Raw genomic sequence first — 12,440 nt, 5'->3', positions numbered from 1 at the left:
CTCGCGATAATTTGTACTACGTCGTGCAAACTATGGTGCAAACAAGGTCATTTAATGTTCATATTACTGTCTTTAAAATCTATCATATATAAAGGCTAGCCTAAGGAAGTAAAATACTAAGTATAACTTAAAATACTTTGTTGAAACTATCATAAAATAAAATGTAACATATTTAATTGTAACAGCTGTCTTGTGGGGAAATTTTTACCTTAAGAGATGAAATGGACATGATCACACTGTCCTTTTTCAAATTGCTACAAAACACCTTATAGTGCCATAGATAAAATTTACTGTGACAGAAGATGATAAGTAGATCTAATGGTGTATGTATAACTATAAGCCATTATCTTATCCATCTGAACAAATAAATACACTATGCAAAAACAAAATCTAAATTGCTTCTTCTATTTGACTGCAAAAAGCACTTCAGTTATTGCCACACCTGAGTCAGGTTTAAATACACAAAGGGAAGGGCTCCTTAGGAATGCTAAATGATCCATCAGCAACTGACACAAAAGGAGAAAGTAATCCCAACACATATGAAAAAACCTGCAAGTTTATTAGATCTTTAAAACAGTACAGTAGATATATTTCATTCCTCTGCACTTAGCAGGTGCCTCAAAGAGCAGCAGTGTTTGAAAGATTTATTTGACAAATGGCTGACAAGTCAAACACATACACTAGGAGAGAGGTATTTTGATTTCCCAAGTGATCTCTTGACAACAATACCTGCAGATATATCACTTCCATTTCACAATCATTAAACTTGAATCCAAAGGCTTCGATAACTATGCAAGACCCACAGTACAGATTAAGAGGGCCATAACTCAGTCTTGGTCCATTTAGGTAAAAATTAGTTTAAAAAATAAGAAAGAAAAAAAAAAAGATAAGTGAAACACTGCGTACAAATAAGGTCACTTAAATGAGATAAAATGGAAGTAGTTTCAGAAACCAAGTTGTCAAGCTGAATCAAGAGTAGTACAGAGCAAGGACTCTGTCCTGGTATACTTGTCTGGGTTGCTGATCTTTATGGGAAGCAAGGAAGGTGGGGAGAGGGAATATGTTTACATTAGCGCATTGTGACAAACTCCTCAGATGAGGTGGGATGAATGGCAACAGTTTTGTCAAAGTCTGCTTTAGTAGCGCCCATTTTGATGGCCACGGCAAACCCCTGCAGCATCTCGTCGCAGCCGAGCCCCTGCATGTGGAGGCCCACCACCTGGAGAAATAACATGATTTTAGTGTGTGTGTGTGTGTTTTTTTTTGTTTTTTTTTAATAATAACTACAAAAAATTGTGCACAACAGAGTTGAAAAAATAAAGACACCAAGAATCTCAATAACACAGAGTTTCTACCTTTTCTTCCTTGCCCACACACACCAGCTTCATGATACACTGACTCTTCCTGCTTGTAATGGCATGGTACATTGGAGTGAAAGAGGTCTTGTAGATCTTCATATTCTCTTTTCCGTTGGATTTAATGGCCTCTTCTGTGACACAAACGTCAGTGAAATGTCAGTGAGTGGGTTTCTTGTCTTGCTGGACGCAGGTTAAACTGTGACTGTGGCATAAACATCATCCCAAATCAACACATCCCCGTCAGGGGTGTACTCACCCTCTGTAAGTCCCACAGTGCCGATGGGTGGGTGGCTAAACACCACGGTGGGGATGCTGGAGTAGTCCAGCTTGGAATCCTTTTTGCCCTCAAACAGTCTGTGTGCCAGCTTTCTGCCCGCAGCAATGGCAACTGTACTGACAAATGACATATCAGCGAGGTCTGAATAACAGCAAGCGCGCCACAAAAACATTCAGGTCCTGACTGAGGATAAAATGCTATATTCTAAAACCAGAAAAAAAAGCTAAAAACCAGTATTACAGCCACTATATTTTAGACAGTTTCCTTGGCATGTGAATGGAATAAGGACAACAATCAAATGAGATGGAGACTCCACCATGTGGAATGTGAAGAAAATATCAAAAGTTACTTCTAACAAAGCACATATTCTGCTGAGTTTTAACACTAACTTTGTTTATGTGCTTTAGCAGAACAGATGGGAATTCCTCATTTGTTCTACCTCTTACCAGGTGTAAGGAGAGCTTTGCCGCAAACATCCCCCACAGCATAGATGCCAGATCGAGAGGTGTTCTGAAAATCATCCACAATGATATGGCCTCTTTCATCTGTATCTACACCCTGACAAACAAAGACAGGCAATGTTTAAATTTGTACAATAAGCAGCAAAAAAAAGAGCTCTGAATACATTTTTAAGACATCGTGTTAAATCTCCCCGATTCATTCAGCTAAGGAAAAGAATCAGATCCATCAGTTGTGAAGAAAGTCAGTGACGTGAGACAAATGATTTTGCTGCATCTCTTCTGCTCTATGGTGATAATGTGCTGTGTTTATTATCACTAAGGAGCAAGCTTTGGAGAAATTATGTCTATAGCATAAAAATAATGACTCATCAAACAGCAAATCTGATTTGTGGTACACGTAAATCCTTTTGTAGCTCCAAAGTTAAACAGTAACTCCGACGTGTACATAAAAAGCACCATAAATGAGCAGATTGTTACCAAGACACCAATGTTCAGTCCAGCTGTGTTGGGCTGTCTGCCGATGGCCCACAGAAGGCAGTCCACTTCCTCAATGGTACTGATCTTCTCTTCATCATTCTTGTTCTCTGGGTCTTTGGTGACGATCGTGACCTCCAGGCCTCGCTCTGTTTTACTCACAGACTTCACCTGAGAGTTCTTCCACAAGTCTACACCATTGTTTTGCATTTCTTTGGTGCAGTTTGCACTTATGAAGGCATCAAAGTTCCTCAAAACCTTCAAGGACATATAAGGCATGTTACTGCAGGCCGACATACTGATGAAGGATGAAATATTTATGCATGGTGACCTTTTTGTTCTTACTCCTGTCTGTCGAATAATGAGAGACGTTTTGGACCCCAAGGTGGCAAGAATGCCCGCCATTTCCACTGCAATATAACCAGCACCCACAATCACACTGCGCCTGTCAGGAAGACATAACATCATTTCAGGTGGAAATGTTCCTGGCTGTGTCAAAGAGAATAATAAGTATATTTAAAAAGCTTACTTTGGAAGGGTTTCCAGTTCAAAAAAGCCATCACTAGTGATGCCCAAACTCGCCCCTGAAATTGTCAAGAAAATAAGTGTTAATATGATACATTTGACAAATAGATTGAATCAAAACAAACTGCTCGTTCACACAAAAAAATGGATTTTCTTTAAAAAGTAAAACTTCATTATAGTCTAGATTACCTGGTACTTCAGCATCACTCAAAACAGAAGGCTGCCCTCCAGTGGCGATGAGGATGTGGGGCGCTGTATACTTTTTCCCACCAACCTCAACAGTAGGTTCAGGGTCTTCCGTAAACCTGGCATAGCCTTGAATGGTTTGGATTTTAGCCTGGAAAAGAGGAGATATCATTTCTAAAATAAGGAAGAAAACACATTTATATTTCTAACTTGGGACACATTTAGATATACCATAAAAGAATATCGGACCTACCTTGTCAAGATTGTTACGATAAATGCGATTTAGGTGTGTGACATAAGCATCTCTTTTGGCCTTAAGTGTTCTGCAAACAAATAGAAATCATGAAGGCAGTCGAGGAAATCTAGATCTGTAAGCAATCACCAGCTTGACCAGAAACACTTGTATTACATGTTAATTTGAATGAAACTTTCAGAAGCCGAGTGATTTCTGGATAAGCTACAATAAAAGTTCATGTTATAATTTAGCAGATTATCCTTGCTTTGGATGGGGAAAAAACACTGATGTACAGTATTTTCAAATGATATGTTTGTCATATTGCAGGGCTGCTACCTGTACTGGCAGGATAAAGTGACAGAGCAGGAAACATTGCCCTAAGTTTTCAGTAAAGGGCTCCTAAGAGTATTGTGTTGCAATATCACTGATAACTACTTTTTAATACACATACAAAAGAGTCTTAGTCCACAGAGCCACACCTTAAACCGTTGCCCAGCTTTGTAATCGATCAAGTACCCCTGACTGAAGTTTGCTCACTCCTTCCTTGGGCCTTTTTTTTAAAATAGTCATCCAGACTCAACCACAAGACAGAGAAGCAGGCAGAAGTGAGGAAACAAAAGAGCAACAGATGCAGAAGTTGTACACTGAAATGAACACCACTTTGTTCCTTCCAGCTTTCAAAAAACCTTATTGTAGTTCCACAAAAGAAACAAGTAAAAAAACAAAAAACAAACAAAAAAAAAAACAAACAAAACAAAAACAAAAGACAAATAAAGCTTCAGAAACTTACTCCCAGCTGAAACGAACATTTCCCGTTTCAAAGCCATAATCAAAATGATCATGTAGATATTCTGCATGAATGGCTGCATTCCACATAACCTGCAAAAAAATGGAAAGGCCCTGTGACTTTTTATGGATATTGATTATGTGTTGGGGGTCTTAGTTCAAACTTACAACTACCATAAGAAAAATAGAGGAAAAAAAAACCCCAAACAAAACAAAAACTTACCTTTTTGGGAACACAACCAACATTGACCTAAGAAAAACAGTAGAGGAGAGCATGTCAGTTCATTGAAAACTTAATGAAACTGGGAAAATTGTAAAATTCAAAAGGAAATATAGCACTGCTAATGAGGAACAAACATTATTTAAATAACAGCAAATTGTTGGGATATGAGCCAATTTCCATATTTATATACCAAAGTTAGGAAATGGATCTAGTACACAATCTAGTGTTTATGTAATCACCATGTCATTTAACGGTTTTACATCTATTCTGCAGAAATACTCATAAGAGACAACATTCATTTGCAACACGTTCAACAACTCCGCTTTTTTCATTTCTGAAGCATTCCTGAATAAGGACCATTTTTTGGTGACATTTTAAACTGTGATAATAGTTTACACACTATTATTTTGCCCCCCTTGTGTGTTTCTTCTTCGCGGGTGTTAGCTGGACTGTAGGACCGCTGTTTTTAACTAAATAATTAGTTAAAAACAGCCAACAAAAAAAAGAAAGAAAAAAAAACCACAAGAAAAGCCCGGATGCTTCCCACTGAAGCTATAAATGTGTGTCTATGTGTGAGAAAGTTGCAGAAAAAAGTGGAAAACTGTTTTATTTTTACTCACGCAGGTACCTCCGAGTTTGTGGCTCTCGATCACGGCGGTCGATGCTCCGAGTTCCGCTGCGCGCCGAGCCCCCGCCAGACCTCCAGACCCCCCACCAACAACCAGAAAGTCAAACCGGATTGTCTCCGCTGCTGACGGATCCAAAGCCATGGTGCGGCGGATAACCCTGCGTCTACGAAAAGACGAGAAAAGTTCCTGTCTGAGAATAAAGCTGCTAGCTTGCGTCCGGGTTAGCTGGACTAATACTGCCATAACCAGGAAGTTTGCAGGCGTGTGCGGTCGACGAATGGGGAATGGGAGGGTCAAGTGAAAGCCACTGCTGTGTCATTGTGAATTGCAACAATGGTTTGTAAATCCCAGAAACTAGTTTCACAATAGTCATGGTGATCCTCACATGAGCAAGCGTATGAAGGTTACAATAACAGATATAAACCACAGCAGATTCTGTAGCAAGGTTGGTTTTTAATTAAATACACACGTCCCTGTTTTAGTCATTCAGCTCTCATGACTGAAGATCAAAACAAATATCCAGTTATAAAAGTGTTTCATGATATCGACCTTTTAAAAGGTGGTATCAGCCAAGACTGAGATCACAAATACACAGTAGCTCACCTTGGTAGAACCAGTGACACTTTGGGAAATAATTTGCAGATTCTTTTTAGCAGCATGCTGTTTGTTTTTATGGCATTTTCATCCCACAGCGTTCCCGTTTTTCCGTGTCCACGCTGAGCTAGCAAAAGCGTACCGTTTGGTTTTATCGCATAAAATACAAAAGCTTTAAACCACTTCCTGTGTCGTTAGCTGTGAGCTCACCTTGAAGCCCGGTATAAATAACCACCGTTTGTCTGTCTAGAGATAAACACCGACCTGCGGGGGAACTCTCTGGAAATGTTTAAATTTAACACCGTGATGGTGGAAGGGGTCATATGAAAACGTGGGTGTTACATGTGGTGATGCTCTGTAGCTTTGCGTTGTTTACAAACGTTTTTCCAGAAAATTAAGAATTGCCGCGTTACCTCTTTGGGAATTGCACCTTGCGCACGCATCGTTTGTACATTTGTCAACTTTAAATTATACTTCCGTTCAGATCTTTCAAAATAATAGCCTCCTTCACCAAGGCGTCAGAGTACACTGAAAGATCAGTTGCGGAAAATGAAACAAGATTAAAACTGTAATGTGTAAGGGCTATTTATTTGTTTATTTATTTATTACATTCAACAGATAAATATTCTGTGGATGCCCAAGTCTAGGTGTATGCCGCATGTAATATATTTGTATGCCTTACTCTATAGTCAATCTAATAGTATCGCCATGTTTTTGATCATCATTCGGGATTGAAACATAAACTTGCAAACTTCCTGAGAAAGTTAAATAGCCAAGAATACAAGAGAAAGCACAGTTAAAACGTTGGCTAAGTACAAGTTTTTCTTGTTATCAGTGAAGCTGAATTCTGTGGAACCGAGTTTTAAGTATACGCTATACAATGCAGAATGTCTCTAAGTAAAGAAATGTTATAAAATGTTATGATATATATATATATATATATATATATATATATATATATATATATATATATATATATATATATATATATATATATAATATATAATATATAAACAAACAAACAAAAAAAAACAACTTTTAAAATAACCATTGTTTGATTGCCTTCAGATTAGATTCGATATTTCTTTATTTTGAACAAAATAACACAATTTAATCAACAGGTTAAAAAAGTAACAATTATTATAAAGTCCGAAAAAGGGGCTGGATGAAGCAGTGCTGATTTATTCCTGCCCCCCTTTCCATCTTGTTCATGAATGTTTTTCCATCAGATGGCCACTTCAGTTGTTCTAATCAATTTAGTTTCACCCACAATATTCTTGCGTTACCTCCCAACACTTTTTCCTTCCCTTGCAATATTTTTGTGTTACCATGCAAAACTTTTCTTTTGCAATAGAAGATTACAGACACTGATTACATGGCAACAAGAGTGCACACAGCCTGTTAATTTTGTGAAAAATACATCATAACACTAAATGTATAAAACATTTCTTAGGTTGCTTTGTCTACATTATTCCCCAAAGGCATCATCTGACCTCTGTGATGTGGCTTTATCAGCTGTTATTCATGGCAGATCCTGCAGGCAAGACAAACGTAGCCTATACTAAAGTTATTAGAAAAGTGAGAGACAAACACAAAATATTAATTAAAGAGGAAATAAGAATAGAAATGATTTAAAAAAATGGTAAAGAACACAAACTACAGGGATGAGGACGCTTTTGTACTCTCACACGGAGACCATTGTGTGGTGGGGACTAACCAGGCAGATCTGTCGGCCCATCAGCTTGTCCATACCTAGGAATAACAGCTGATGATCAGACTTATTTTGTCTCCACTCTTCATCAGAAGTGTCATATGGCCACTGTGACATGTCATTCATCAGCTGTTATTCTGAGACATGCACAACCTGAAGGACCTGTCAGATTGTGAAGGAACGAAACATTATTGCTAGGTAATGCAAAAGAAAAAAAAAACAAAAAAACAACTTCCCTGTGTCCCATGGGGGCCTTTGTACAAAAAAAATAAATTTTGGAGTATTTTAAAAATCTATTTTTTTTATATTTACTGAAAAAACAACCAGTTAAATGAATACACTTAGTATTGCCTGTAGTAAAAACTGATTAAATAAAAATACCTTGAGAATACTTTTGCATTCCTCACTACATAAAGTTATCACAATGTGGATGAAATGCTGTTTTTAAATCAATAGGTGTATGAAGGACTTTGTATTTTATAATTCAAAATGTACTAATCATGGTAGCAAAATTTATAACAAAACTATCAATCCCAGAGAGAAATTATCAAAGTTAGGCTAGGATTTTGATATATATTTAAAAATTGATTACTTAATCCCTGATTAATCAAATTACAAAAAATATTTTACAACAAATATTATTAAATATTTTCCAAAAGTTGCCTGGACAAATTATATTTGCACAATTGCTTGCAGCTGGATAATGTAGACCTAATTATGAAATCATTATTTATCTGGATTTGATTATAATATCATTGTCCAATGTTAACGTAAACCACATAAATAAAATTGAGTAAAGTTTCGGTTTTTTCTGTGGTTAAAAAACACAGAAAAATTTAAAATGTAAATCTAAAAAATGTTTATATATATATATATATATATATATACATATATATATATATATATATATATATATATATATATATATATATATATATATATATATATATATATCATAAATAAATCACAATATAAATAAATTATTATTATTATTATTATTATTATTATTATTATTATTATTATTATTATTATTATTATTATTATAATAAAAGAAGTAAAAGCTTGTTTCAAGTTCTTATTTTGAAAATTAAAGCTCTTCCGGAATAATGTCGTCTAGCTGCAGACGGCTAATGATAGCTAACTCAAAAGCGATTTGCTTTGCTGCGTAGATTACCTTTAACATCACGTCCAAATAAGGTAATTTTATTGCATTTATTGTCTTTAAATATGTATACTAGACCAAAGCGTTGTTTAATGATACTGTAGATATGTATTTGTTAGAGATTATGCATGTCTGCAAACATAAACATTGCAAAACCGAACCGTCGTGCCCGAGACCCTCCTGAAGGGCCTTTTTCCTACATTCAAAGGAGGACAGCTCGGGACGGCGGCGGGATGCAAATATATACAACTGCCTTCGACTCGATTTATCTCGTCGTATCTTTTGCATAATCCGCTATTTCAAGAATAATAAGTCACCGTTGTAAGAAAATGCGGCATGAGCTGTGTGTGTATGAGGGGGAGGGTTTATGGGCCTCGTCCTAGTGTCAGCACTGTGCTCTCTATCGTAAATTTGACTCACTCATAAAGCTGTTAAAACCTCTTTTTTTATGTTCACACAGGTGGAAACGCCTGAGTTGTATCTTCACTGCTGCATGTGTGCGTGTGTGTGTGTGTGAGACTACCCGAGGAACAAACCCAGGAGGACATCATATGAGGATGGATGTTTACTCCATTGTATCATTTTTGCTTTGGAGCCTGTGAGACCACCTGCGCCAGATGACCAGCAGACAGCATCACTCACCATGAAACCTGTCAGCTACCAAAGTATGCCATCATCTGTTAATGGTGGACATCCAAATTTTGCATTGGACCATCTATTGAGCACCACCAACGTGTTGTGTTGTGAGAAATGTGGATTTGCTTCTGCGGATGAAGTTGTGCTTAAGAAGCACATGACTGAGCACATGGGGACAAGGTTTTATTGTTTTTACTGCAACAGTGTCTCCTTCAGTGAGGCAGAATTAAATGAGCACTTGAAACAGCACACTTCAAAGTATCCATACAAGTGCCCTCACTGTGGACAGGACTATATGAGGAGGCGGTGCCTTGTGAAGCACATTGACCGATTGCATAGTAAGAATATTAGCCAAGGACCTGCTAAGCCCAGCATGACTAAAAGTTTACTTGACCCTGTCTCCAGTGCCTTAACAAGTGCACCCACTTCTGATCCATCACCACTACGACCTCTTGTCCGCGTGACAGTACCTACCCCAATTGCACCTACTATCCTATTGAGAAAAGATGAACAAAGAGGGAAGGCACTGGATACAAATGTGTCAAATTCCACCAGTGGCAGTATTGACTGTGTGCCCCCTTTAAATGGACTCATCCAGCATAACAGGGCTCTAACGGTTTCTCTGCCAGAGGAGGTAACAATCCCAGCTGGCTGCCTGGTTGAATTAGTTGAGGTGAAAACTGTAAATGGGACTAAGGAGCTAAAGTTGAGGCTTGTTTCTTCACAAGAAAATGAATCGGTGATAAAGGACACGAAAACTGCAGTTTCTCAAATCACTTCTGGGGGAAAGTCATTGTTATCCACGTCACATCCCACAAACGCAGTGAGGCCCGTGACGATGAGCATGTGCACAGTTAACAGGAAACAGTGTGAAGTAAAGACGGTAAACATGGAGCGGCCAGCTGTCGTCCCAGCCAATATTTCCTGCAACCCTCCTGGTCTGGTGAGCAAAGAAAAAAGTGGATTAAAAAGGGCATCATCAGAAATAATCAACTTGGAGTGCAACACAGTCATCCCAAATAAGGTTTCCAAAAGCTCCCTCAGTCCCATGAGGGAAGGAAATAGTGGAATCAGAGTTACACAAACTGCAGCTGTCAACCACAGTGCAGCTTCTCCTGCTGCCATCACTGCCAGGGTTGCCAACAGATTGAGTGCTTCTTTGCATCCAGGCTGCATGGGAGCGAGTGTTCCTCAAAGAGTGTTGGATGAGAGAAAAAATCCAACTCTGCAACATTCCAAGAGTGTTCCACTCAGGAGAGCATCCGACACGAACGACGTTCAAGATGTGTCAACGGCTGTGAAGCTGGAGCCGAGGGAGAACTGCATCAGAAGCAGCAGCTCTTCTAAAGCAGTGACGGAGGTAGTGTGCTTGGACCAGCAAAGCTCACCATCTTCTAAAACGTTGAGTGTTCCTGTAACTGCAGTTACCCAAGTGAGACCTTCACCGAGTTTAGTAAGTAAAGACAATGTTGTAAATCAATCTTTTCCAATCCCAAGGACACTAAATAAACCCATGCCAATAAAAGTATCCCTCAAATCTTGTCACACAAATCCAAAACTGTCTCCTTGGACCCGGGACGTCAGATGTAGTGATACAGCAAGAAGGAAAAAAACTTCAAAACCTGAACATTTTCCAGTCATTTCTTCGGTGTTTTCTTTAAGTGAGCAGCAAGAGGAAAGCCAGGGTCCTATTCGGCCGTTGGTAATGGCTCTGCGAGGCATCGTGATGGATAAAAAACACGGTTCTGACAGTAAAACTAAAGATCCCATTACGATAAGCGACACAGAGCCGATATGTAAGGACCCAACGTCAAAACAGTGTGCTCAGGGGTCCACAAAAAATGGATTCTTCACCCATGATGTGTTGCTGACTGAGCTGGAAAACCAGTCTGTAAAAGCCGAAGATCAGAATGCAGGGGTTCTGCATCCACCTGCGCTGATCCAAAACAGCAGCCTTGTCAAAGAGGAAAAGAGCGAGTCTAAAACATCCGGTGGTGACAAATGCAGTCACACTCCTGCTTCTGAATCTTCAGCATGCGCAGAATCTAAAATTGCCCCGCATGTAGATGAAATTGCCTCGCATGTGCAGGTGTCTACAGCCACCGATCCCCTACAGGAGACAAACAAAACCGAGCAGGACATCTCGTCAAAGTTCCTCACTATTTCTCTGAAACGGGTTCAGGTCGGTGTGTGGAGGAAGCGCAAGAAGGGACTTAAACTTAGAATATCCAGATACAAGCCTCAGGCGTCTGCGAGCACCATCACCGACTGTACGTTTATTTCTCTGATGCCGCTGAAGGAGGACCAGCTGGTACAGCAACCAGGACCGAACCAGCCGGTGGTGGTGCTCAACCATCCGAAGCCTCGGCTCTCCGTACACGGAACGAAAACAGACACTTTTGCTGACGTAAAAACATCTGAGGCAGTTCCAAAGTGCCAGATCTTAAAAATGAGGCTGAGCAAAGTGATGGGACAAAAGTACGAGGTAATGGGATGCACGGTCGGGGTCTCTCCATGAATGTATTGTTCGTCAATGGACTACATATATGGGAGAAGTAAATGGTGTTAAAATGGAATGGAAAAACTCAGAAATGATGGCAATTATTTTCCTAATGTCAGAAATATGGACATAAACAACATTGTCTTATTTGTACTATATGGAATAACCATGTGCAATGCACTTTGACTGTTTGAAATCATAAAACCTGAACTGTCTGCCACAGTAGATTGTATACAGTAAGTCACAGTGTTAAGTACTGTTTCAGAAGTTAGAGAAACCAATAGATCTGCCTAAAGTATTGTTGCATGATGTTTATTTGAACAAGATCACTTTTTAAATTTGCATCACAAATTTTCATCTGGCCCCTTACACATATTAAGTGGGATTAGTCTGCCAGTAAGTGATGGGAAAAGTAGAAATAACGTTCTTGTGGGATACAAGTCTCATGCAATAAAGCATATAAAAGTCTTATTGCGGTAATAATCTGTGTCAAGAGAGGAGCTCAAGACAAAAAGTTGATTTCCACGTGTAAAATATTTAGCATTTTCCATCAGTTCTCCTGTTCCTTTTGTGTTGTGGGATGATTAAACACAAATGTTTGTGGCATCTTGCTGAGGTAAATATTTGAAACTTGATGACCTTGTCATTGTTCCAAAGACCCCAAATATTAGAAAATCAACTCC

General features: G+C 38.8%; 2 protein-coding genes across 2 annotated transcripts; one reads left to right on the top strand and one right to left on the bottom strand.

Moving 5' to 3' along the window:
- Window positions 1-617: 617 nt before the first annotated feature.
- Window positions 618-5,866, bottom strand: gsr (glutathione reductase). The gene is made up of 13 exons (XM_079249573.1): window positions 5,758-5,866; window positions 5,146-5,317; window positions 4,526-4,552; window positions 4,307-4,395; window positions 3,535-3,604; window positions 3,285-3,432; window positions 3,100-3,154; window positions 2,916-3,015; window positions 2,574-2,828; window positions 2,082-2,193; window positions 1,615-1,746; window positions 1,356-1,489; window positions 618-1,219 (listed from the first exon to the last, which is right to left on the bottom strand). Exons 1-13 carry the CDS (start codon window positions 5,811-5,813, stop codon window positions 1,070-1,072), a joined length of 1,500 nt encoding a protein of 499 aa, XP_079105699.1. The 5' UTR covers window positions 5,814-5,866; the 3' UTR covers window positions 618-1,069.
- Window positions 5,867-9,264: 3,398 nt separating this feature from the next.
- On the top strand, window positions 9,265-11,775 carry znf518b (zinc finger protein 518B; the record flags this gene model as incomplete). The annotated part of the gene is made up of 1 exon (XM_079250069.1): window positions 9,265-11,775. The coding sequence occupies one exon, from the start codon at window positions 9,265-9,267 to the stop codon at window positions 11,773-11,775; it is 2,511 nt and encodes an 836-aa protein (XP_079106195.1).
- Between the last annotated feature and the right edge of the window lie 665 nt (window positions 11,776-12,440).

This window comes from Telmatherina bonti (genome assembly GCF_933228915.1).
Source record: "Telmatherina bonti genome assembly, chromosome: 12".
NCBI classification, from domain to species: Eukaryota; Metazoa; Chordata; class Actinopteri; order Atheriniformes; family Telmatherinidae; genus Telmatherina; species Telmatherina bonti.
The sequence above is the reverse complement of the archived record's forward strand: the minus strand, read 5'-3'. Positions and strand labels throughout refer to the sequence as shown.